At 41.3% G+C, this 25014-nt stretch overlaps 1 protein-coding gene across 6 annotated transcripts in view; it reads left to right on the top strand.

The window, feature by feature from the left end:
* Positions 1 to 25014, top strand: part of SLC9A9 (solute carrier family 9 member A9) — a 414620-nt gene that overhangs the window by 22877 nt on the left and 366729 nt on the right. For 5 of the 6 annotated variants that reach the window (XM_061636945.1, XM_061636944.1, XM_061636942.1 and 2 more), the window contains exons 3-4: positions 5738 to 5815; positions 10669 to 10745. In XM_061636945.1, coding sequence (XP_061492929.1) covers positions 5738 to 5815; positions 10669 to 10745 — 155 coding nt within the window. The remainder of the gene's footprint in view (positions 1 to 5737; positions 5816 to 10668; positions 10746 to 25014) is intronic. The other variant, XM_061636943.1, reaches the window with a different exon arrangement.

Below are 25014 nucleotides of genomic sequence, written 5' to 3'. Positions count from 1 at the left end.
TGTCAAGATAGCATCCAGTCTTAGGCTGTATTTTCACTTGTATGACTATATTGAATATGAACTGTTCATAGAATTCCCTGGCTTATTATTAAATTGTAAATAAACATCCCCGTAAGGAAATAGTATTTTAAGAGTAATTATTAGATTTTCCCCCTTTTCTTCTTTTTTATGGTTTTAAAATGCCAAATATGCTATCAAAATCAATTTTAGTAATGCATTGTAATAGTATATTATGGTATTATTTCCATATATCTAGTGGATGGGATATTCATGTATTTAATGTAGAAAGAGAGAATAGTTCATTATTAAAATAATTCACCCATAAAATGGTTTGAACATAATAGCCAACCATTCATGATCAAGGGAAAGTACTGTCTCTTGGTGGTGCTAAATAACCCCTCTGCAGAACAAACCAGAATGAACCACAGAGGGGTTCAAATCTAGGCAGGATTATAACAACAATTATGCTAATATTCATTATACATAATGATTTCTCCCTTCTTTCCTGCCATCATCATCATTACAGCTCAGAAAAAGCTACGATATCTTCATGTGGTTCAGACAGAATGGCTTTATCTCATCATCACTTATTTTTGAATGTGCCTATATAGTGAGAAAATCAAAAATAAATGGAGAGAAAGAGATAATTAAATACAACCAAATGAACAACTATCTTAACCAAACTATTAGCATATTATAAAACAATTAATAGGTCACAAAGTAAAGGGCATAAGAAGTGTGTGTGTATAAGAGAGAAAGACATAAGAACAAGTGTAAGTAGATAGATAAAGGCAGAGCTTACAAGAATAACTCATAAAAATATATTGTGGGTGATATGAGAGGGAGGATAAGTCTGAAAGTCAAATCACTGTAAATATATAGATAATAAATTCAGTTTGTATGCGGCTTTTCCACACATATGTGCCCAAAGTGGCTCATAACACAACAGAAGAAAATGCATCTCAATATAGCACAGACCTGAACTTTTTTTTTTCAATTAATTTTTATTCTAATTTTCAAAACCAAAATGATACAAAAAGAAAACAACACAAATCAATAACTAATACAATACAAAAAAAATATACATATATATAAAAAAATAATATTGACTTCCGATTTGTCATAGTTCAGCTATAAATCTATAATGTATAACAGACCTATCTCTTAATAGATTATAAAATCACCTTCCTCCAACAGTTATCTTAGTTGGTTTCAAATCTCATTAACATCATATCATTTTAATCTTCCACAAAAAGTCAAAGAGAAGTTTCCAATCCTTGAGATATATGTCAATCAATTTTTTTTTCTAAATAAACATGTCAATTAATTCAACTCATCAAATCTACTGAGTCCAGTAATTTCAAATCGCTCTTCTGTCATTATCCATATTGGGTCCGTCTTCCATCTTCCATCTCTACGCACCCAAAAATCTTGCTGTCATAGTCATATAATAAAAGTCTAATAGGAATTTCCTCCATCATAGATATTTTCTCACCATCAAATCCAAACGTAACACTGAAGTATTGTTTCAAAGCTGCACCTCTGCTCCTCTTTTCCACATGATACACTAGTACATCTCTTGAAGGTTTTTCCATTGTCACAAAACAGGGATTAATTCTGTTAACTTTCTCCATTTCGAGTTCCATCAAATCCTTCCAGTCCAGGAATTTTTTTGAACCGATAATATCTTTATCTCCAGTCTCTTCAATTCCTTCAGAGACAGCGCTGTATTCCAAACTGTAATATTTATCTCCAGGATCCGTCACAACCAGGAAATCCAAATCTTTTTTCATGTCCATATTTAAGCCAATCTCCATAGATTGAACCTTGCCTTTAATTTCTCTTTCATCCTTTTTTTGTTTTCCAGATCTATCTTTATTCTCCTTTCTCATAGAATCCTGAGTTTCTTTCAGCTCCTGTCTCATTTCATGACATTCAGTTCTCCACGCTTGTCTATTATTTCTCAGTTCTTGTTTTATTGAGTTGATCCCATTCATTATTTTCTGAAGCATGTCTAGAAATAAAGTCCCTTCTTGTATATCCATGATCTTCTTAATTGTCATTCTTAAAACCAAAAGAACAAAACTCCTTCAATTTTCAATGTCCCAAGCAAAGAGCAGTTTATTTCTTTATCCAGTTACAAAGGAGTTAATCTTTCCAACCAACTAACGTCACACGCTAGACAGTCCTTATCTCTTAAAAGCCCAGAAGTGCAAAAACAGCTTTTAGTTCACAGCGTCCAAACAACTAGTAGCAGAGAGAATGAGCAGATTCGTCAAAAAAAAAAGTAGATCAGAAAAAATAGTCCCTTACATATATTACACAAAAGCCTTATAAATCAGAAAGATTTCTTATCTCTCCCAATCAGAAATCTCTCATCCGTTGTAAACTTTAAAACGCAATTTTCCATGTCAGCTTTTTGCAATAAAAAAAAGATAAGCTATTTATATTTTCTTCCCCCTTAGTTCCGTAAATAAAGAAGGAAAGTCTTACCTCATCTAGGTTAACCTAATTGCTGTTACTTTGACAAATCTCTTTAGCTGTATAGATAAGAAAATGATAAATGTAGACAGGAGAATATTTGCCTGCTAGTCAGTTAAAAAAAAACGGGTCACTTATCCAGCTGAGCTAGCATAAAAATCCTCGCTCTGTCTGAACTGCTGGAAGGCAGACAATTCTGACGAATTCCAGACTCCAACAATCAAAACAAAACTATGTGGCAGATCTCATGCTTCTTCCTTATCCGGAAGAAATCATCTCCAGTCAGAAAAGTCCCTTCTGACTGAATTTAAAACTGGATAAGTTTCATCCAAGACGGAGCTCATCTTAGAGGCTGCACAGGCGTAAGGATCCTCCTGGGAAGTTCAGCACAGACCTGAACTTACATGATCTGAACAGGGTGGTTCATGGCAGATGCTCTTGGAGGTCGCTGATTCATAGGGTCGCCATAAGTCGTAGTCGACTGGGAGGCACATAGCAACAAATAGCATTACAATAACAGTCTAATGTCAATTCAAGCACAATATTATAAGGATAAAAATTGTCCTCAACTTTATCATTCCAATAATTTAGGAATAAAGCCCAGCATTCAATAAACTTATTTTCTTGCTGGTTTCTGACCTCTCTTCTTAAATACTCATTTGGATGCATGTTATCACTTGCATGTCTTTTCCAGCCAGTCCTTTCATTTAAAGGATTAGAAATGTTACTAAACTATCTCTTGGTTTGCCCACCCCCTTTGCCATTTTTGCTCCTTTTCGAAGAACTGATTTTATGCCCACTGCAGTTGGGTTTTGCAAATTTAAGTAGTTGGTCAAAGTTCTTGAGAGAGAACCTACCAGATCATCATTTCCAGCTTTCTCTGGAACTCCTCCAAGTTTTAGATTTAGACTATGTCAGAGTGTGTGCCCCCCCCCCCCATATATCCAAAAAATACTTTGTTAAAAGGAGCTTCTTTCCTGGAGCTTTTGTTAAGTGAAGTATTACTGTATTGTAATTCACTAGAAAACAAATATACCTAGCTTCCTTAATATATCAATAATTATTCCAGTGAGTGTTAGGACTAGTTCTTCCCAGCAAGAACTAAAACAAAAGAGTCTCTTCCTGTCATCATTCTGAGGGAGGTAACAAGCAAAGTTTGCAGACTTTTTGTACAGATACATTAGACTTGCCAGTTCAAGAAAGGTTGGAAATAACAAAGAAATGTTCCCTGCTGCAAAGATTATTTGCCGAAATCTAAATGAATAAATTTTCAAGTTTTGGGGAATAAAATGAAGTTACTAATAGAAATAGAGTTGAATTTCATTTGGTTTGCATTTCAGGAAACTGACCCTAATTCACACCTTGGGAAATAGCCAAAGAAGGTGGGTGGGAGAGAGGGGGCAGCATACACATCTAAGAGGTGAATTGGCATGTCACGTGTCCGAGAGGCAGTACCAGCATGCACATAAAAGAGACATAGCTGGGCAATAAGGAAAGGGGCAAGAAACTGTGGGAAGTGGGAAAGACTGGCGACACAGAGGCATGTCTCAAGAAGGGGAGATGAGATGCATTCCTGTTCTGGAACTCCACCACTAAAAAAGGGACAACAGGTATTTTGAGCCCTTTCAAATGTTGTGGTTAAACTAGGGGTCACCAACCTTTTTGGACCAGTAGGTGCCAGTCATAGAATGACTGCCACATCTAGAAGACCAGAAAAGGGTGAGGGCATGCTCCTTATCAGCCCCTACCCCATACAATGGAATAAAGCACCCACGTTAGACACCATTGTGCTTGCTCACAGAGGGAAGCTCCTTGCACCGCTCCTCTATTCAGAATAGAAGGAAGAGCGGGTGTCAAATGTTGTCATCCAATAAAATATGGGCATGTTTAAGGGGATGGGTTCAATAAAGGAGAGGCCAAGCCAGTGCAAACAGGAACTGAGGAGGAAGAGCAAACAATCTTTGATGCATTGTGGATTTTTGAGGGAACATACACTGAGAACGTTCATGGCCATATAGGAGACATGGGGAAAGGGCCATAGCCTGTAGATCAGTGGTAGAGCATCAATCCCCAACATCTCCAGGTGGGACTAGGAAAGCCCCCTGCCTGAAACCCTGGAGAACTGCTGCCTGTCAGTGTAGATAATACTGAGCTAGATGGACCAATGGTCTGACTCTGTGTAAGACAGCTTCCTATGAAGGTACTGGTGACACGCTGCTCCCCTGGGCACCACACTAGTGACCCCTGAGTTAAACTTTGGTTTTATGCTTAGCTTTTGGGTTAGTTTAATTTTTTATTTTTAGCTTAGACTGTACAATGACCAGTAGAAATGTTAAATTGGCAGGAATTGAAATGAATTGGCATTTACAAATGGTCATAACACTTTCAGAGGGAATGGTGACAATCCTTATACCCTTTACATGGCATGTGTGTCATCTTTATGCAATGACCACTATTAGGCTACCACTGTACACTGTAATGTTCATCTTTGACCCAGCACTTGGGCTACCACACATGCTCACACAGACAACACATGGCAGAAAGCTGCTGGCAATTCATTCATAAGCAGTGGCCACCACATGCCAAACTGAACTGTTGTGAACATCTCCCACAAGCCCACATCTAAGGGTTGCGTGCAAACAGATACTATACACTGAGGTCCACTACAGTTGGATGGTACAGCAGTAGTTGCCACAGAATGGAATTTAAATAGAGGTGTTTGTACTGGGAGATCTGTGTGGAGCAACTTTTCATCTGGTTTTAGCAGAAAGTAGATTTGCTCTCCCTACCACAATTGAAATTCATCTGGTTGAGTCAAAGCACTACTGGCAAATACACATTCACATTCCTGCTATTATATCCTTCTGTGTTTTACCCACTTTTTCAGCATTATAGCCATGGAGTGATATTCAACTCAGAATAGTCCTACTGGAATCAATAGACAATTTATTTATGACTAATTTAAGTCTACAGATTTCAGTAAGTCTGCTCTGAGTATGATTTAGTCATATGCCACCCCTTATTTCCAGATTTTTTTTTTTTTAATGAATTTTGATAGGTGTAATTTGACCATATGAAACAAAGGTCCTTGTCTTCTAATGTGATATCAGCCATCATCTGCAGTCCTTCTGTATTCTACATAGGAGAAACAGCCCACTCTCCTCCCAAAAGCTTATGCCACAAGACTCTTTGTTTTTCCTAAGAGATGTAATTCCTAATAGGTGTTTTATGTTTCTGTCTTTGTTCTTTCTGGCAGATGACTTTTGATCCTTCAATCTTCTTCAATGTTTTATTGCCTCCCATCATATTTCATGCGGGGTACAGTTTAAAGAAAGTAAGTGTTTCTTTTCCTTTCATGTTCAGTAAGTGGTTTGATGCAGCTGGTGAACTATAGGACCAACCAGTAAGATTAAATACCGGTGAGGGAGAGCTTTAGATTGACATTAGCCAGAGAAACCCAAGAAAGGAGTGAGAAAAATGTTCCCAATTTCAAACTTTCATTTTGATTCCCATGTTTGTTATATAATTCAGTTCAACTATGCATAACATCTGATATTTTGCTTCCCTGTTCAGTATTTTTTTCCTTTGGGCATTTTTAATTGGAGGTGTCCGCTTTTTTTCTGTGAATCCCCTACCTCGTTTCAGCCCCCTAAAACTCAATGTCCAGGTCTATGATGCACCAAAAACAACCAAACTTCTCTTCTGACCCATCAAAAATTCATTAGGCTCTAGTTCTGCCCTCTGAACCAATTCTGGCTCTCTATTGACTAGATATTTTTTTTAAAAAAAAACCCACAGCAACTGTAGTTACTCTTCAAGGCATCTCCTTTCCCAAAAAGGACATTCAGGCTTTGTATCCCAACATGTCTATATAATATGTTTTAGGATGTACTCAAGAGCACTTTTATTACCTCACAGATGGGCTTAAATTGCACGTAGTATATTACAATACACAAGTAACACACGTAAAAGTTAAGATATTTAATACAACACATTCAATTGTAATGCAACTCAAATGCAATATGCTTTAAAAATACTGTGAGCAGTATTCAACTAACTTGTCCTGTAAGTGCAAGGATAACCACTAGTGCAACTGGACTTTCCCCCCTCTCCTCCTCCTCTGCATGCCCTTTGTCCTCTCCAAATCTGCTCCAGAGGGTTCTCTGAAACAGATTTAGGGGGACTGCAGAGGAAGGAGGGGGGAAGTCCTGTTGTGCTAGTTGTAATCCTTGTGCTGGCAAGACCCTGACTTATTTGTTTATTTATTTGATATTTTATTTATATCCTGCCCTTCCTCCCAGCAGGAGCCCAGGGCAGCAAACAAAAGCACTAAAACACTTTAAACATCATAAAGACAGACTTCAAAATACATTAAAACAAAACAACTTTAAAAACATTTTTTAAAAGCTGTGAAGACATCTTGAAAAAAGGTTAAAAAACATTGTTTTTTAAAAAAAGTTAAAAAACATATTAAAAAGTAATTCCAACAAAGAAGCAGACTGGGACGAGGTCTCAACTTAAAAGGCTTGTTGAAAGAGGAAGGTCTTAGCATTACATTAGATATAAACCAGTGGAGCTATTTCACTGGCCAAGACCTACAGTTAGGTAGAAGAAAAAGGATTGCGATCTTGTTTCCTGAGCCCTTACAAATATAACATCACCGCTGCCCAGGGAGGGAGAGCAGCTGTTGCTGCTGCTCCTCACCTTCTGCTTGTAGCACTCTACCTCAGTTTTTAACTGTAGTGGTTTTGGCTTTGTGCAGGGGTGTGGGGCTGCGTGGTGTGAGTGTATATGTATGTAGTTTGTGTGGGTGTAACTTTGCACCATGTGCCTGGGAGAGAGGATACAGAGCCGAGTGGGAAGATTTGAGGTGGCCCCAATTGGTGTAGTGACGGGTAGAGGGAGATATGGCGTTGTGCAGAGGACTTGCCAGGTGAGGGGAACTCGGCCCAGGCAGTTAACGGCTGTGCCTTGTTCCGGTCCTTCCCACACCCACGGGTTGCTTGGTTGCCATATCAGCCAGCTCTCAGATCTCCGGATGCTGCTTTTAAATGCCAGATCGGTATATAATAAGATCTCCCTCATCCACGATTTAATTGTGGATGAGGCAGCCGATCTGGCATGTATAACTGAGACCTGGGTAGGCGAGCAGGGAGGAGTTAGTCTCTCCCAGCTGTGCCCGCCAGGATACTTGGTCCAGCATCATGGTAGACCTGAGGGTCGGGGAGGGGGGGTCACTGTGGTCTATAGGAGTTCTATCTCCCTCTCCAGGCATCCTGTCCACGTGACTACTGGTCTGGAGTGCTTACACCTTGTGTTGGGTCAGCGGGACAGATTGGGGATTCTGTTGGTGTACCACCCACCCCGCTGCCCAACACACTCCCTAACTGAGCTGACAGAGATGGTCTCGGATGTACAGCTGGGATCCCCCAGACTTTTGGTGCTGGGGGATGACAACATTCACGCTGAGGCCACCTTATCTGGGGCGGCTCAGGACTTCATGGCCTCCATGACAACCATGGGGCTGTCCCAATATGTTATTGGCCCAACACATGTGTCAGGGCATACTCTAGATTTGGTTTTCGCAACTGGACATGGAGATGGTGATCTGAATGTGGGGAATTTTACATCAGTCCCTTTGTCATGGACAGATCACCGCTTGCTGAGGTTTAGACTTACAGCGACTTTTCCCCTCTGCAAGGGTGGGGGACCTATTAAGATGGTCTGCCCCCAGAGACTAATGGATCCGGATGGTTTTCAAAGGGCTCTGGGGAGTTTTCCGGCTGATAGGGCTGGCGCTCCTGTCGAAACCCTGGTTGAAATGTGGAATACAGAAATGACCCGGGCAGTTGACATGATCGCTCCTGCGCGCCCTCTCCTATGTAGAGCTCATACAGCTCCATGGTATACTCCAGAGCTGAGAGCGATGAAACAATATAGGAGACGGCTTGAGTGCAGATAGAGACGAACTCCTGACGGCTGCAATTATACACTGGTAAGTGCTTATTCTAAACTGTATTTAGGAGCTGTGAGGGCAGCAAACAATATTTTGCTGCCACTATTAAATCATCCATTTGCCGTCCAGCGGAGCTTTTCAGAATTGTTTGAGGGCTATTACACTCTGGCCCTAGGGACACGGTAGAACCATCTGAGGCCCGCTGTAACGAATTTGCTAAGCACTTCCAGAAAAAAATATTTTGCATTCGCCAGGACTTGGACTCCAATGTTATAGCAGTTGAATCAAAGGAGGTATCCAGAGCACAGCCTTGTCCTGATTGTTTGGATGAGTTTCAGTTGGTGCAGCTCGAGGACGTTGACAAGGTGCTTGGACAGGTGCGTGCAACCACTTCTGTTCTGGACCCTTGCCCCTCATGGCTAATAAAAGCTAGCAGGGATGGAACAGCCGGTTGGGCCAGGGAGGTGATTAATGCCTCATTGCGAGAGGGAGTGGTCTCTGGCTGCCTAAAAGAGGCAGTAGTGAGACCACTTCTGAAAAAATCTTCCTTAGACCCAGAAGATCTTAATAACTATAGACCGGTGGCAAATGTCCCATTCCTGGGCAAGGTCCTAGAATGAGTGGTTGCTAGCCAGCTCCAGACACTCTTGGATGAGACCGATTATCTGGATCCATTTCAGTCGGGTTTCAGGCCTGGGTTTGGCACGGAGACAGCCTTGGTCGCCCTGTATGATGACCTTTGTTGGGAGAAAGACAGGGGGAGTGTGACTCTGCTGATTCTCCTTGATCTCTCAGTGGCTTTTGATACCATCGACCATGGTATCCTTCTGGGGAGACTCGCTGATCTGGGAGTAGGAGGCACTGCTTGGCGGTGGTTCTGCTCCTACTTGGCGGGTTGTCTCCAGAAGGTAGTGCTTGGGGAACACTGTTTGGCACCCTAGGTTTTCCAGTATGGAGTGCCGCAGGCATCAGTTCTGTCCCCCATGCTTTTTAACATCTACATGAAGCCATTGGGTACGGTCATCAGAAGCTTTGGAGTGCGTTGCCATCAGTATGCTGATGACACGCAGCTCTATTTCTCCTTTTCATCTTCTTCAGGTGAGGCTGTCAATGTGCTGAACCGTTGCCTGGCTGCGACAATGGACTGGATGAGAGCTAATAAACTGAGGCTTAATCCAGACAAGACTGAGATGCTGCTAGTGGGAGGTTCTTCTGACCGGATGGTGGATGTTCAACCTGTTCTGGATGGGGTCGCACTCCCCCTGAAGGAGCAGGTTCGCAGCCTGGGAGTTTTCCTAGATTCATCCCTGTCACTTGAGGCTCAGGTAGCCTCGGTGGCCCGGAATGCTTTCTACCAACTTCGGTTGGTGGCCCAGCTGCGCCCCTATCTGGACAGGGAAAATCTCGCTGCAGTTGTCCATGCTCTGGTAACCTCCAAATTGGATTACTGCAATGCGCTCTACATGGGGCTGCCTTTGAAGACGGTTCGAAAATTGCAGCTTGTGCAAAATGCAGCGGCCAGACTGTTGACAGGGACAAGGCGGTCCGAACATATAACACCGATTCTGTTCCACTTGCATTGGCTGCCTATATGTTTCCAGGCTCGATTCAAAGTGTTGGTTTTAACCTATAAAGCCTTACACGGCTTGGGACCACACTACCTGATGGAATGCCTCTCCCGATATGAACCTACCCGTACACTGCACTCAACATCGAAGGCCCTCCTGCGGGTGCCTCCTCAGAGGGAGGCTTGGAGGATGGCAACAAGAAAGAGGGCCTTCTCAGTGGTGGCCCCCGAATTATGGAACGATCTTCCTGATGAGGCACGCCTGGCGCCAACATTACTATCCTTTCGGCGCCAGGTTAAAACTTTCCTCTTCTCCCAGGCATTTTAGTATTTTAATGTGTGTTTTGTCTGTTTTAAACTGTTTGAAATTTTGAAGTTTTGGATGTTGTTTTAAAATTGTTTAAATATGTGTTTTAATTGTAGATGGAGGTTTTTAGTTTGTGCACCGCCCAGAGAGCTTCGGCTATGGGGCGGTATAGAAATTTAATAAAATAAAATAAATAAAATAAATAAATACCATGTAAAAATTATTCAGACCAGAAATCCAAAAAGAAGCTCAAGAATAGAATTTTTGGTGCCAGACTTTGAGATGTGATAGATAAGCATACATTTCTGAGTTAAACCACATTTTTACTTTTTCTGTCCTTTTCTGTTTCACACACAGAGACATTTTTTTCGCAACTTAGGATCTATTTTAGCATATGCCTTTTTGGGGACTGCCATCTCTTGCATTGTTATAGGGTAAGTGAAATTCACAATATATTTCAAGACATGGAATGTATGTGTGGTTTGTGGCAAGACACATGTATGTTGCTAATGACAAACTGTTATGCAGACATGTACAAAACATTGAGGAATTCTGTGTTGTAGTTTCATTTCACAGAAAATGTCCATAGAAAACCTACAGTTCCATTTCAAATTTGGAATCTTTCAATGTTTGGTATTATCAGTTCTTCAGTATAAAATTTTACACATGCAAGTTTCATTCACTGTCACACTGTTTCATGGGTGTTGTAGTTAGAACACTGCATAAACTGCATAAACAATGACTCTCATAAGTATGCTTCGAGAACTTAAGAAGAGCATAGATCTTGCTATCTAGTCCAACACTCTGTTTCCAGCAGTGGCCCACTGGATGCTTCTGGGATGCTCACAAGCAAGGTAAGATCAAAACAATCATTTCCATTCCTTCTTCTCAGTATCTGGTACTCAGAGTTGGAATGGGTGAGAATTCCAATGAATTTAGATTTAGCACCAAATTTTTCAGTGGTCTGCAAATTCTCCATCTGTGCGGAGTGATCCTGTTTGCTCTGAACTTCAGCTGCTTTCTCCCGACACTGGATTTCCCCCCACAAATATTCTCTCAAATATAATGTTATTTTATTGTTTTGACTCATAGCACAGCAGCACAGCGCTCTCTCTCTCTCTCTCTCTCTCTCTCTCTCTCTCCACTTGAATAATCCAAGCAGAAGCAAGCAAGCCAAGTCTCACCCATATTAAGGACTCAGGGCTTGCTGAGGAGGAGGTGGAGATGAGGGGGCACTGAAAGCTGCTTTCCTCCTTTCCTTTCCAAAAGGAAAATAGCCAGTCTCTGCTTGATAAGGTGAAAACTGACCAGCCTCAGTCACAGTGGAGGAGGAGGAGGAGGCGGCGGCAGAGCCACTTTCCTTTCCTTTATTAATATTTGATTTCAAAATCAAATCAATACTGCCTGTTAGGTCAACAGAATGCTTTCCAATGGCACTGGCCAATGGATCCCATCAGTAACTCAGAGGCACAGTGCTTTGATTCATGTGCATTTCACTTGTGAGAATAAAAACAGCTTGACTAAACAAAGGGGGTGTGTGATTTGATGAAAAAAGTTTGGCATTCATTATAAAGCAAGTGTCATGAGAACAGAAAGTTGGACTTGCCATATGTTCTTTTCTGGTCAGTAGAGAGTGGAATATACAGGAAAGAACCCTTCCTCTTCAGAAGGCAGAATCAAAAACAAAGAAAAACCATTTTGCAGCAGCCAGCTGGAAGAGGAGGGAACATGGGGAGGTGGACCTGAGAGAGAGAGAATGGTCCGCCTTCCTGGCATCTGCCTGAGAGGGAAGGAGTAGTCACTGTAGTCAAGAATATAATATTGCCCAGGGGACGGAGTCAGTTGCTGTGATTATGGACTTTGTAGGCATGACAGACTCATCAGAAAGGCCTCCGGGGAGGTCTGGGACTTCCTTGTCTGGTCTAGGAGTTTGTCAAGTTATTCCTAGGACAGGAACATCTTGGCTTGGGAGGTGTCTATCACCACCCCCAGGTGTTGGATCCTCTGATGTCAAAACAGCCACTAGAAAATCCACTGAAGGAACTTTCAGCATGTTCATGACTGAGTTGAAAACCTCTTATATAGGGAGGGGAGTCCTGGATTTAGCAGGCTCACCCCACTCCTCTGACAGATTGTTGTGGGGGGGGGAAACACAATTGGTTTGGGAATTGCCTGACCTTTTTGCTCCGTTTGAATGCTTGCGCTTACTGCGCCATTTGCTTTTCCCTTCTCTCTGGGCACACTGGCAGGGCTGCTTGATGAGAAAAAGAAAGGGAAGATGAAGACTCAGAGGAAGAGGAGAAGAGGGTTCCCTGCCTCGGCATCTTCTGCTCTTTGCACACTTGTCCTTGTTTTTACAGGAGAGCTGCGCTGCTTGGCTAGCTCTGTTTTAGTCTCCTTGACCACTTGCTAGTTCAGCCAGGCTATGACCTTGAGGGGAGGAAGAGTCCTGTTCCTGTGAAGGGCTAGCTCCGGGTAGCCCTCTGATGCTGCCCCAGAGCCCTCAGGTCTCCCTCCTACTTGTTCCCCCTCCCCTCAGGGAGTTTCCAAGATGGCGCCCAATGCATTTGCCAGTGCTTCCAAGGCTGTCCCCATGTGCTGGGATTCACCCATGCTGAGAGACATGTTGTTCCCCTCTCCCCTGCTTCTGTATTAAGTACATGTGAAGGAGTGCTTGGCCTCCCCCCACCATATTCCTTTGCTACCTTTGTGATGGGGGGTTGAGGGTGAAACCCAAACCAGCCCTGATTAGCAAAAAGGGAAACGTGCACAGTAGGAAGCATGGTCATGTGCTCTACTGACTGCCTAAACAAAGCTTTTGGCTTTTTATCATCCCTTATTGTGTGTGTGTGTGGAGTGTCTGGGAAGCATCCCAACTTCCCTGGGCTTTTTTGTTTGTTTGGGACTTCCTGCACCCTTTGTTACTCACTGCTGCTGGGATTGTTGGCACTCAAGGGCTGAGGAAGACTAGGACATGTCTCTTGCACAAGGACTTCCCTCCCTTCGTTACTCCCTCCCTCCTGCCACTATCAGAGGGGCAGCAGCCAGGTATGTGGGTGAGAGGGGGCTTGGAGGATCATGCATATGTGGGAGGGAGGAGTTAAAATCAAAGCTGGAAGAAAGATGGGCTCATAATTCTCACCTCAGATGCAAAAGTAAGAATTACGAATCCTGGGGTTTGTGTTTCTGAGCCAGGTAATACAGGTTTCAGCAACATCACTAATCCTAGTTTATCATCACCTTGGCAATTCACCATTTGAACCTCCAGGAAATTCTTCCTTAGTTCTGGGGCTTAAAAAATGAATCAAGGTTCAAAAATATGCTTCAGTGCTTGACCCAAATGCATTGAAATCAGTTGGACAATATTTCTAATATATTGGGGTTGGGAGCAATATCCAATAATGTTCCACGTAAGAGTTATGAACACAGTACTATCTCCTTAGAACAGTTTCTGGCCATTGTCCTTTTCTCATATTGCACCATGAGAAAGGCCACTATAGGTTATGAGATCTTGAACCATAAAGGTCTTTAATGGGGTAGTGAAGTCTCCATCTATGGTGCAGGATTTATGGCAGCACTTTAGATTTTATAGAGTTCCCAAATTTACAAGGAACTCACAAAGAGCACTTGGAAATTACACAACCAATTAACTTTTAAGCTTCAGTCATCTCTCCCTTTTATATATTTCCTTAAGTAAAGGTATATTTGCAGAATCAAAATATATGTTCCGTTTTCACATCATCATAAGGCTGAACTTTCACATATCAGGCTGCAATTCTGTCCATATTTACCTGTAAATAAGGGTCAAAAGTACACATTATTACATTAAATGTACTGTTGGGAAGCATGCCAGGATTCTTTATTCCTTTAATTACAGGCATAGGGGTACAATTTGCAATGGGACCATAGCAGATGGAGAGGGGAGGCTGAATCTTTCCCATCCCATCCATGATCCTGATGACTCCACCACCACAATTAGTCTTAGGAGGGAGAACTCTGATTAGCATAAGTGGGAGGGTTCCCCCCCCCAAGGATTATGATATTAAGGATGAAGCTAGGGAGGGAAAGGTTAAATGGTGGTCCCAATATAAATGGGAAGAGGAATCTCTGTAATTAAAGAAACAAAAATCCCTGGCATGCTTCTTAGCCACGTAATTCAAGTAATGCCTAGTTTGGCCCTGAGTCCCACTGAATGCAATGGGACTTCCTTCTAAGAAAAATACATACTGGATTGCTCTGTAAATGCCACTTTGGTTTTGTTTGTCAGCAGTGTCTGACTTGGCTACATTGTTGCATTTAGAGCTTGTCAGAATGTCTTTCACAAAAGCAGCGTTTCAGTTTTCAGATATTTCAGTCCAGGCCAGTTCTAATATGTTGGGGGTGCCTCCAGAATGATCAGTATTTTGTGGGAGGGATCCAAAGCATACCCAAACTTTAGGTTTGTGCAGTTAATGTGGATCAAAGCACTCTCCCACCCAAGCGCAACAAATCCACTTTTTCAAAAAGGTTGGACTTTTTGCAGTGTGGAAAGTGATGGGGAAACACACTGAAAAGCATGTGATGGATGAATTATTAACAGGAAGTCATTTAAACATCATGGAGGCAAATCAGGGCGAATGCTCATTGTCACATAACAAAACAGAATGCTCAGTAAAGACCAGATGTAATTGAACCACCACATAAGCTTTGTACAAGCAAATCAGGATGAGTGCTGAATAAACAGGATGTCTTATTTTACAGCCCCCGTAGGATGCAGCAGTGTGTTCAGATCCCAAGTCTACTCAAATTTGCAGAGGAGGTTTTGTGAGAATCTTACTTCTTTGTTAGAGGAGATCTGAGTCTCTTCTCAACATGCAGGTTTCTTTTTTTTTTTACAATAATTTTTATTCAAATTTTCATAAAACATACAAAACAAAATCATAAAACATTCAAAGACAAAAAAACAAAACAAAACAAAAATAATTAAACAAAAAAAATAAAATATTGACTTCCCATTTGTCACAGATCAAATCAGTTATAGGTCTACAATATATAACAATCCTGTCTCTTAAATCATATTATAAAATCACTTTCCTCCAGTAGTTATCTTAATTAATCATCAAATCTCATAAACATTACTTTATTCTTTCCACAAAAAGTCAAAGAGAGGTTTCAATTCTTTAAGAAATATATCTATCAATTTTTCTCCAAATAAACATGTCGATTAATCCATCTCTTTAATAATTATAATAATCTTATTGTCATAACCATAGTCCAAATAAACATTTCGATTAATCCATCTCATCAAAATCTGTTAGGTTCAATAATTTCAATAGCCATTATTCCATTATCCCTATTAGTTCCATCTTCCATCTTCAATAGTCCTGTTAAGTCCAGTAATTTCAGTGTCCAATCTTCCATTATCAGTATTCCATAATAATCTTGCTGTCGTAGCCATAGTCATATAATAAGAGTCTGATGGGAATTTCCTCTATCCCAAATATTTTCTTGCCATCCATTCTGAATAAGTTGCTGAAATACTGTTGTAAAGTCATATCTCTGTTCTTCTTTTTTACAAAATGCACTGGCTCATCTCTTGAGAGTTTTTCCATTGTCACATGGCTGCAGTTAATTCCATAGATTTTCTCTATATCAAACTCCATCACGTCATTCCAGTCCACAAGATTATCCAAGCCATTGATAACTTTATCTCTAATATCTTCATTAATTTCTTCAGAGATAACGTTAAATTCCAAACAGTAGATTTTATTTCTAAAATCCATAAACTCCAGATCTTTTTCCAATTCCACATTTGTTCCAATCTCCAGGGCTTGTATCTTCCCTTTATTTTTTCTTTTCTCATCTCTGATCTCATTCTCCTCTCTCACAGGATCCCCTATTTCTTTAAGCTCCTGCGTCATTTTGCTCAGTTCAATTTGCAGCTCCTTACTACCCTGTCGCAGGGTTTGTTTCGTTATCTCAATCTCATCCATTATTTTCTGAAACATAGTTACTTCCAGATTCTCAGCCACTTTCTTGATTGCCATTTTTAAAACCACGAAAACAAAGCAAAACAAAAATAAAGAAGAACCACTTCTTATTTCAGCAACAATTGGGTTAATATTCCAGGCTTGATGACATCACAGTATAAACAGAGCAGCCTACCTTATCTCTCTATGTTCAAGAATGCAAAACAAATTTAGTTCCCAGCATCAAAACAGTTAGTGGCGTCGTGAAGAAGCAGATTCGTCAAAATAAAATAGACCAAAAAGAGAATAGTCCCAGACAATATAATATTCCTCGGAATAGAAATCAGGAATAGAAATCCCTCTTCTGTTTATATCTTTAGAATGCACTTCCAGGACAGCTTTTTGCGACAGAAACAGAGATAAGCTGTTAATTTCGTGAATAACAGAGAAGAGTTATAGCTCACCCAGAAGTTGTCCAAAGCCAATCAATCTGACAAATCTCCTTTTGCTGCAACAATTTAAACCAAGTAAAAAAAATAATAGAAAGAAGGGTGCTTGCCTGTTAGTCCGTTCTCTCTTTAAAGAAAAGATAAACGTATCGCTTAAACAGATAGAGCTTGTTCGGAAGTCCGTCCGGCATTGTTGGCTGGACCTTATCTCATAAATTAATGAAATCCAGTCCTCCCAACAAAAACAGGCTTTTGAGGTTGATCTCTACGTTTCTCCCTGCCCGGGAGAAATTTCATCAGTCAAAAAAAAAATGTTCTGACTGATTTATATCTGAATAAGCTTCTTTTGAGGCGGGAGCCCGTCCCAAAAGCAGGCACAAGCGAAGTCACCCTTCCCGGAAGTCCGCTCAACATGCAGGTTTCTGTGAGGCTCAGTTGTTGGAGAAATTTGTTTTTCTCCCGTGGGTTCTTTTGCTGAGGGCAAAAGAACCCACAGGAGAAAAACAAAATTCTCCAACACAGTTGTGTAGTTTATATTGTGTTTAATTGCATTAATTACATTTTACATACTTCACATACAGTCCTCTATTTTGTCAGTTCCCACCTTAAGTCTATCTCGTCTAGGCTTTCTATACTGCCTCTGAGGTTGTGGTGGCATTGCCATTAAAGCTCTTTCTGGCAGTGCTGTTGGCCTTTCCTCCCCTGTCCCAAACCTCTTCTTATATGCAGCAGGGAGCTGAATCAGCATCTTCAGCCTACGCTGGCAGCCAAGTCCCATTCTCACTGGCACAGCTGTGGTTATAAACAGCTGTGTCAGATCTAGTGTAGCGTGGCAGTTGGAGCTGTTTCCAACTACTTCTCCGCACAGGGCATCTGGAGGGGCCCTGGGATTGCCACAATCACCACCTCCAGATGCAAAAGCACACACCCTCATCATGCCACCTTACATGAGAAAGAATAGCTTTCCACCCTTGCTTGTGAACATGACCTTTACACCTTAAATGTTCTGTCATTGCAGAGCAAGCAATGGGGTAAAAAGGAGTCCTTCCCCACTCTATACCCCACCAGCCAGGCCGCCATTGGCATCTGAAGAGCTAGCATTACCCCAGTCATCTTAATAACCCTGTCATATCTTTTGGTTATGAACATATATGGATCATTGGATATATCATTACAAATGGGACCTGCAATAAAATGTTGCAGTGTATCTCCACCCCTTAACAGGTGTGCTTCTGTTCAGGGCTCCAGCCAATCTGAAACTGGAGCTTTGTAGTGCTGTTCAGGCCTCTGCATGACTGCCTGTCCAATATTTTGTTTATTTATTTATTTATTATTTTATTTATATCCCACCCTTCCTCCCAGCAGGAGCCCAGGGTGCCAAACAGAAACACTAAAAACGCTTTAAAACATCATAAAAACAGAAATTAAAATACATTAAAACAAAATGGTTAAAAATATTTTTTTTAAAAAGCTTTAGAAACATATTTTAGAAAAGGGTTAAAAACATTTTAAAAATATTAAAAAGCAATTCTAACACAGATGCAGACTGGGATAGGTCTCAACTTAAAAGGCTTGTTGAAAGAGGAAAGTCTTCAAAAGGCACCGAAAAGAAAGCAGAGATGGCGCCTGCCTAATATTTAAGGGGAGGGAATTCCACAGGGTAGATGCCGCCACATTAAAGGTCCGTTTCCTATGTTGTCTGGAACAGACCTCCTGATAAGATGGTATCTGCAGGAGGCCCTCACCTGCAGAGAGCAGTGATCAACTGGGTATATAAGGGATAAGACGGTCTTTCAGGTGTCCTGGTCCCAGGCTGTATAGGGCTTTGTACACCAAAACTAGAACCTTAAACTTGGCGCAGTAGCAAATGGGCAGCCAGTGCAATTCTTTCAGCAGCGGGGTGACGTTGGCGATGCCCTGCCCCAGTGAGCAGTCTCACCGCAGCATTTTGCACCAGCTGCAGCTTCCGGACCAACCTCAAGGGCAGCCCAACATACAGCACATTACAGTAATCCAGCCTGGAGGTTACCAGTGCATGGACAACAGTGGTCAGGCTATCCCGGTCCAGAAACAGCCACAGCTGTCTTACCAGGCAAAGCTGGTAAAAGGCACTCCTAGCCACAGAGGTCACTTGAGCCTCTAGCGATGTCCTAGAGTCCGAGAGACGAGATGGAGATGAGACTGGAATTAATTCTTGTTTCATTAGAGTAACGGTTACATCGAAAGCAGTGCGCTTCATAGACCTCTCTATGCTGACTCACTACTGATCCTAACTAGACTATCTAAGCATGCTCTGCAGCATGTGGAGTAAGTTGGCTCAGCACCCCAATCAGGGGCACCGCTTTAAATAGGAAAGGTCTTCACCCATAATCTCTGACTCCTTCGAAGTTTCACCTTCTGACCGACCCGCTTCTCATGGTGTCTCACGTGGGGCAAGGTTGGGGGAGCCCCTGCCTGCTCATCTGACAGTGCAGGCTCGCTAAGTGCCGGCTCGACTTCAGAGGGTGGAGAACCGTTTGAAGTGCCATGCGGGGAGTCCTGGGCGGGTGGAGTTGGTGTGTGCACGTGAGGTCATCCCCCAGTGGCTCTGTTGGGGCGCTTGTAGGTGGAGCAAGCTCTGCGTTGATGGGAGGACTGTCTGTGGGAACTGGTGGGCGGTCGACTTCACCCCCTCCCTCAATGCCCTCGAAAACCTCATCCACCTCTGGCTCCTCTCCCTGATCTATCTGGGGAGGCTGGAGCTTGACCGACTCCTCTCCCTGCTCCTCCTGGGGGAGTTGGGTCTCAACAAGTGACAAAGATGGATCCAGGAGAATATCTGAAGACTGTTGTTGTGTCTTCCCATAAACATCTCTTCCCCAGGCTAAATGTACCCAGCTCTTTCAAACATTCCTCATAAGACTTGGTTTCCGATTTCTATAGTGCAGCCTATATACATGGAACTGGACAAAAAAAGGGGGGGAGGTTAGGTCCAGGGGTAGTGCTTACAGGATTTAGAGAGAGCCACGGAGACTTATTAGGGGAATGAAATGGAGTGTGCTAGAAGAGGGCATGGTTGGACAGGCATATTCCACACTGCAACATTTTGTTGAAGGTTCCACTTGTCATTCCAATTGGGTTTCATCACATTAAAAAAAGAAAAACAACACAAGCCAAACACAGATGTGGAAACTTGGGCCTGCAGAAACTGGTAGCAGAGAAAATGTGCTGTGAAGTTTTAGTATCAAAGAGACAAAGCCCTGACACAGTTATGGCTCTGTCAGAGTCAATAAAGGAATATTGTTTCTAACACAGCTTTAAAGGTTTGCTGCCAGTTTTAATGAGATTTTCTTGGAAGGAATTTTCCAGTGTGGGTTTCCAGGTTTGTTCATTCTTCAGTATACTTTTTATATTTCTCAATTTGGAGGGGGCAGGGGACACACACTTGGAGAAGCCAGTTTACATGTGATTTCAGCTGGTTTCCTGCTTCCAGTTTTCATTTACGATTCAGCTCATGTTCAATGATTTCAGCAGGCTGTAGTGCTTACACTTCTTAGCATGTACTACTAGATATCCAGGATTTGACTTTCTCAAATAGTATTATCATTTTATAACTGCTAGACAGCTGTACACATGTGGAGTAGATCTACACACTGACTTGAGGGGTTGGGAGTTTTCTAATCTTGTTTTGGCCCACGCTCATAATATTGTGAAATCTGAGTATATTGGGTTTAAGCAATGTGCACTTCATAAAGCCTGTATCTGCAAGCATTTTGTATGTGGTACAATTTGGAAAGCAGTCCTCTGTTGCTATGTATAAAAAAATGTTTTGGCTTGAATTACTCAAACAAGTACTATATGATTCTTTTGTGTGTTTGAAACATCTTCTCCTACACTGTACACTCAGTGTATATATGCTGTCAACAAAAACTGAGTTTGCATGTTGAATGCCAACTAACAATTGTAAATTGAGTAGGTTTGTGCATATGCATGAATGGTACTGATGTGGGCTGTAATTCTGTGCACATGTATTTTGGTTCTCTCAGTTTTTCATTTTTCCAATCTTAAATTCAGTTCTCTCCACATTTCTACAGCAACCTGCAATTAAAAAAAATCCTCATGGAAATTTTCCAGCATTTTAGTGTGAATTTCTCCTAATAAACAAATTTTTGTATGCAGTTTTGACTAATGTACATAATTTTGCAAGCAATCTCTCCTCACATACTGCATTTTATGTTATTTTCACTCACATATTCATTTCTATGCACACTTTCCCCTAACATATACATTTTTGTAAACGTTGTTCAGCTGAAGAACTGCATCGCAAAGTTCAAATAAGTTCAAAGTTCAAAGGATGGCTGTATTTTGGTTCTCATATTGTTTTGGAAAGTGGGAATTTGATAGATTCAACTTGAAATGTGAAATGAATCAAATTTCTCGCCCATTCCTAGTTATCAGCATCCTGCTTATGCACTCTCTTGTGCAACAATGTTCTGCTGGCACAAAACATTTCACCAGCGGAACAAGCATACAGTTAAGTGACTTTAACTTAACAGTACATTGGATACAACCCATTGACCTCCATGCAGCTTGTTCTCAGGTAAGTGGGCACAGAATTGCTGTTAAAGGAAACAACAATGCCCCAGTGTGATGCCTTCCATCCACTGCCTATTCACACACAGTATGCCCTATATCCCTTGCTTAGGCAACCAACAGATAAATGTCAATCTAAATGGCATCAGTTAAAAAGCATCCCTATCTTGACAGAGAGTAATTCACTTCCTGTCCCACTGGCTTTAATAAGCAACCACACACTTAGAAGAGCCAGCTTTCAAGCTAAGCTCCCCAGTGCTTTGTTCCAAATCAGCAAATGACCTTACATCCTGGCCCCAGGGTTAAGTGACCAGGAGTTCCAAAGCAAACTCTTACCACCAGTGTTCTTTCGAAAAATATAGAACTACCCTCTGGAGGTCTGGTTTAAGTGAATTCAGGTTTAGCACTAGTTTCAAAACAGGACCAAAAAAAAGCTCTACTAATGATGCTAAGCAAAATTGGGATAAGTCATGGCTGTTTGCTGTTTTCTTTTCAGCTTACCATTTTTAGTGAGATACACAATGTTGTAGGGACATCTCTTCACATAACATCTCTCCATTTCTCATTTTTCCAGTCTTAAATTCAGTTCTCCACATTTCTGCGGCAATTCACGATTTTTTTTAAAAACCCAGTAATATATTCATTTTTATGCACACTTTCCAGTAAAGACACAGTGACGAGGTATTTTTTATCAAGTTAAAGAGAAATCCTTCCAAACCTGTCTCCCTCCCCCGCTGAGACTAATTAGTTTACTGAACTGTGGATGCAAGTTGGAAACGGAACTGTTTTACTTTTTTAACGACGTTTTATTGCTGTTAGAAACAGTGCTTAGCATTTTTACAACTAGTGTTCCACTGTATCTAAATAGCTGTTGAAGGATGGTCCTTACGAGAAAAATGTGTAAGGACGGAGAAGGCATATGGGAGAGTGAAAATAAAACTGAAAATAAAACTGAGGCATTAGTTAAGTCTCCACAGACGACAGATCGTAGACAACCAAAAAGTTGTAAATAACTAAATATCACTCAATTCTGCACCCAAAAGAACAGCACACAAGAATCTGTACTTCCCTCACCCCCATCACGTATTATCTTGGACTCAACTGATTTAAAGGACCCGCCGACTTCAGTTAGTCACGACCAAGCTCGTCCGAGCCTCCATTCTAGGACTTCCTCCTATGAGATCTCAGATTGGACCTTGGATTCTAGTGTATTTTTTCAGCTGCGGGATCCCCCTTCATCAACTACTCCGAATCTGGCAACTGAGTTGGCTCGAGCCGATATGTTGCCCTCTAGGAAAACAGAACCAGCCCTTGTCAGTCCTGCCTCTTTAAAGGAGCCGTCTTCAGATTCAATTGAAGAACTGCGAGAGGACTTAAATTCCTCTCATTACACCGACTCTGTGGATACGTTCCCTATTGCTCCTGAAATTTCTTTTATACTTTTACAATTGACATCATTTGTGGAGCAATTAAGGGCGATTAAGGACTTTATTTCAGAGACAAATAAATTAAGAACCTTAACAGAAGAATGTCTGAAGCTCCCCCCTCTGGCTAGTTCTATTATTACCATTGATAAGTCTCCCTCTAAAGTTATTCCGACTGTCACAAAGCAACAAATTCCTCATAAGCAAAGCACGAAGAAAAAGCAGCCTAGGAAGTTGCAAAAGACAGTTAAGTAAAAAAATATAAAAAACTCAAAATTTCCTAGATATAAGAAGATGAACTTCCACAGACTATTTAAATTGTTAGATGAATTACTCGCCATAGAGCGAACCAGGGGAATTTTAAATCGATCTGGTATGACCCAAGAATCAAAAGCAGACACACTTATATCACAGACCTCTCTACAGCAGACAGCCTCCCAGGCTGTTTTTTCTTCCCCTGGTCAACTTACAGACGGTCTGATTCAAGAATTAAGAGGAAATACACCTGCTTTACAGGCCCCTTTACAGCAGGCAACCTTCCAGGCTTTAACTCGGCCTCCTGATGTCTCTCTCTTCCCTGACCGTCCTACAGATTGTTTTCACATTGATGAAACGAATGAAAAGAATGATGCTGGCACCCACTGGAAATTACGTCTTAGCAACAAGACCTTGATTTTATCTCATGTGCCATATCCCTGTCCACTAAACTATTTTGATAACTATAAATTTTTTAATATCAAGACATATATCCAGCATTTTTTGCAGACTCAGAATTTAATTTCATTTAACCCCAGAGACTTAATTAAAACTGAAATCTTGTCCAAAGCATGATCGGGCATGTCAGTCCTGCTCACGTTTAATACTAGTAAAGCTATGACCCTATTTTTAAAGAGAAGACGTTGTTTTAGTAACCTGGACATAGGGCTCCATAGACATTTCATCAATGTAGCCGCCCCTTATTCTTTAATATTGGGGTGTACAGTCTCTAATTTGCAAGTATATTCAGCTGAACATTTGGCTATACCGGCAGTTCTATTGAACACTGATGTTTCCGGATGTACTCCTTTAATTTCAGACTCTCGAATGAGTCGTTCAACTTCTCAATTGCAAAGTTCCTCAGCTGATAGGGTACCTGCTAATTTTGATTTCGAACAATCGCAACCTTATATTTTTCAGGATAAAAACGTCGATGATTTAATAACTAAATTCCCCAATTTTTCTGTTGATATCCAAAGTGATATTATTGATAATTTACAGAACCTTCTTTCAATTCTACAGAATAAACAACCCACCTCTGATATGGAGGTTGTTGATGTAATGCTGACTAATACCTCAGTATTGTCCTTTCCAATCAGGGAGCATATAAATACAGAACGCCTCAAGTCTATACCAACTGCTGAAGCATCACAATTTCAAGAATCTCTTACATGTTGAACCACTGAGCCATGGCAATTTAATATTCATCGACCCCCTTTAGGACCTAATGGGACCAAAAATGAGCAGACTAGAAATATGGCCGCTATCTCTATACCAACAATACTAGGAAAAGGGAGATATAATCGCCAAACCATTCTTCGACATTTTAAGAGCTATTGTTCATTGCGTTGCATAGTAACTCTTACTCAAGCTTCACAAAGAGCAGAAAATCCTGTTTCGAACAAACCAATCTACTCTGACTATTCAGCGTTACTTTTTAATGCGAGATCAGTTAATAACAAAACTGCCATCATCTATGACCTTATTAAAGATGAATGCGCTGATTTCGCATGTATAACAGAAACATGGTTGGAAGATTCAGGAGGAGCCAAACAGCCTCTGTCCCCTGGGATATTCTGCCTTTCATCAGCCTAGACTCGACAATCGAGGAGGGGGGGTAGCTTTTATTTATCGTGAATCCATCTTTCTATCCAGACCACCTTATAAAAATTATCTAGGTTTTGAATTCTTTGTCTAAAGCTCGGTCGTCAGGACCCTGTTGTAATCTTATTAATTTATCGTCCTCCTCATTCCCTGATTCTATGTCTGAACTATTTGATCTGATCTCAGGATTGATGTTGGAGTCTCCCAAACTTTTAATATTGGGAGACTTCAACATTCATGTAGACTCTCCTTCTCTGCGATCAGTTCACGATTTTCTGGCCATGATGTCTACTTTGGGTTTACAACAACTAGTGCAGGCCTCAACTCATATTGCAGGCCACACTCTTGATCTTATCTTTCAATCACACCTAGATATAAATGACTTTCGAATAGATAATATTGTGATCTCTCCATTGTTATGGTCGGATCACCATCTGATCCAATTTAAGT

This window comes from Rhineura floridana, chromosome 7 (assembly GCF_030035675.1).
Source record: "Rhineura floridana isolate rRhiFlo1 chromosome 7, rRhiFlo1.hap2, whole genome shotgun sequence".
Classification (NCBI taxonomy): Eukaryota; Metazoa; Chordata; class Lepidosauria; order Squamata; family Rhineuridae; genus Rhineura; species Rhineura floridana.
This window is presented reverse-complemented; position numbering and strand designations above follow the sequence as displayed.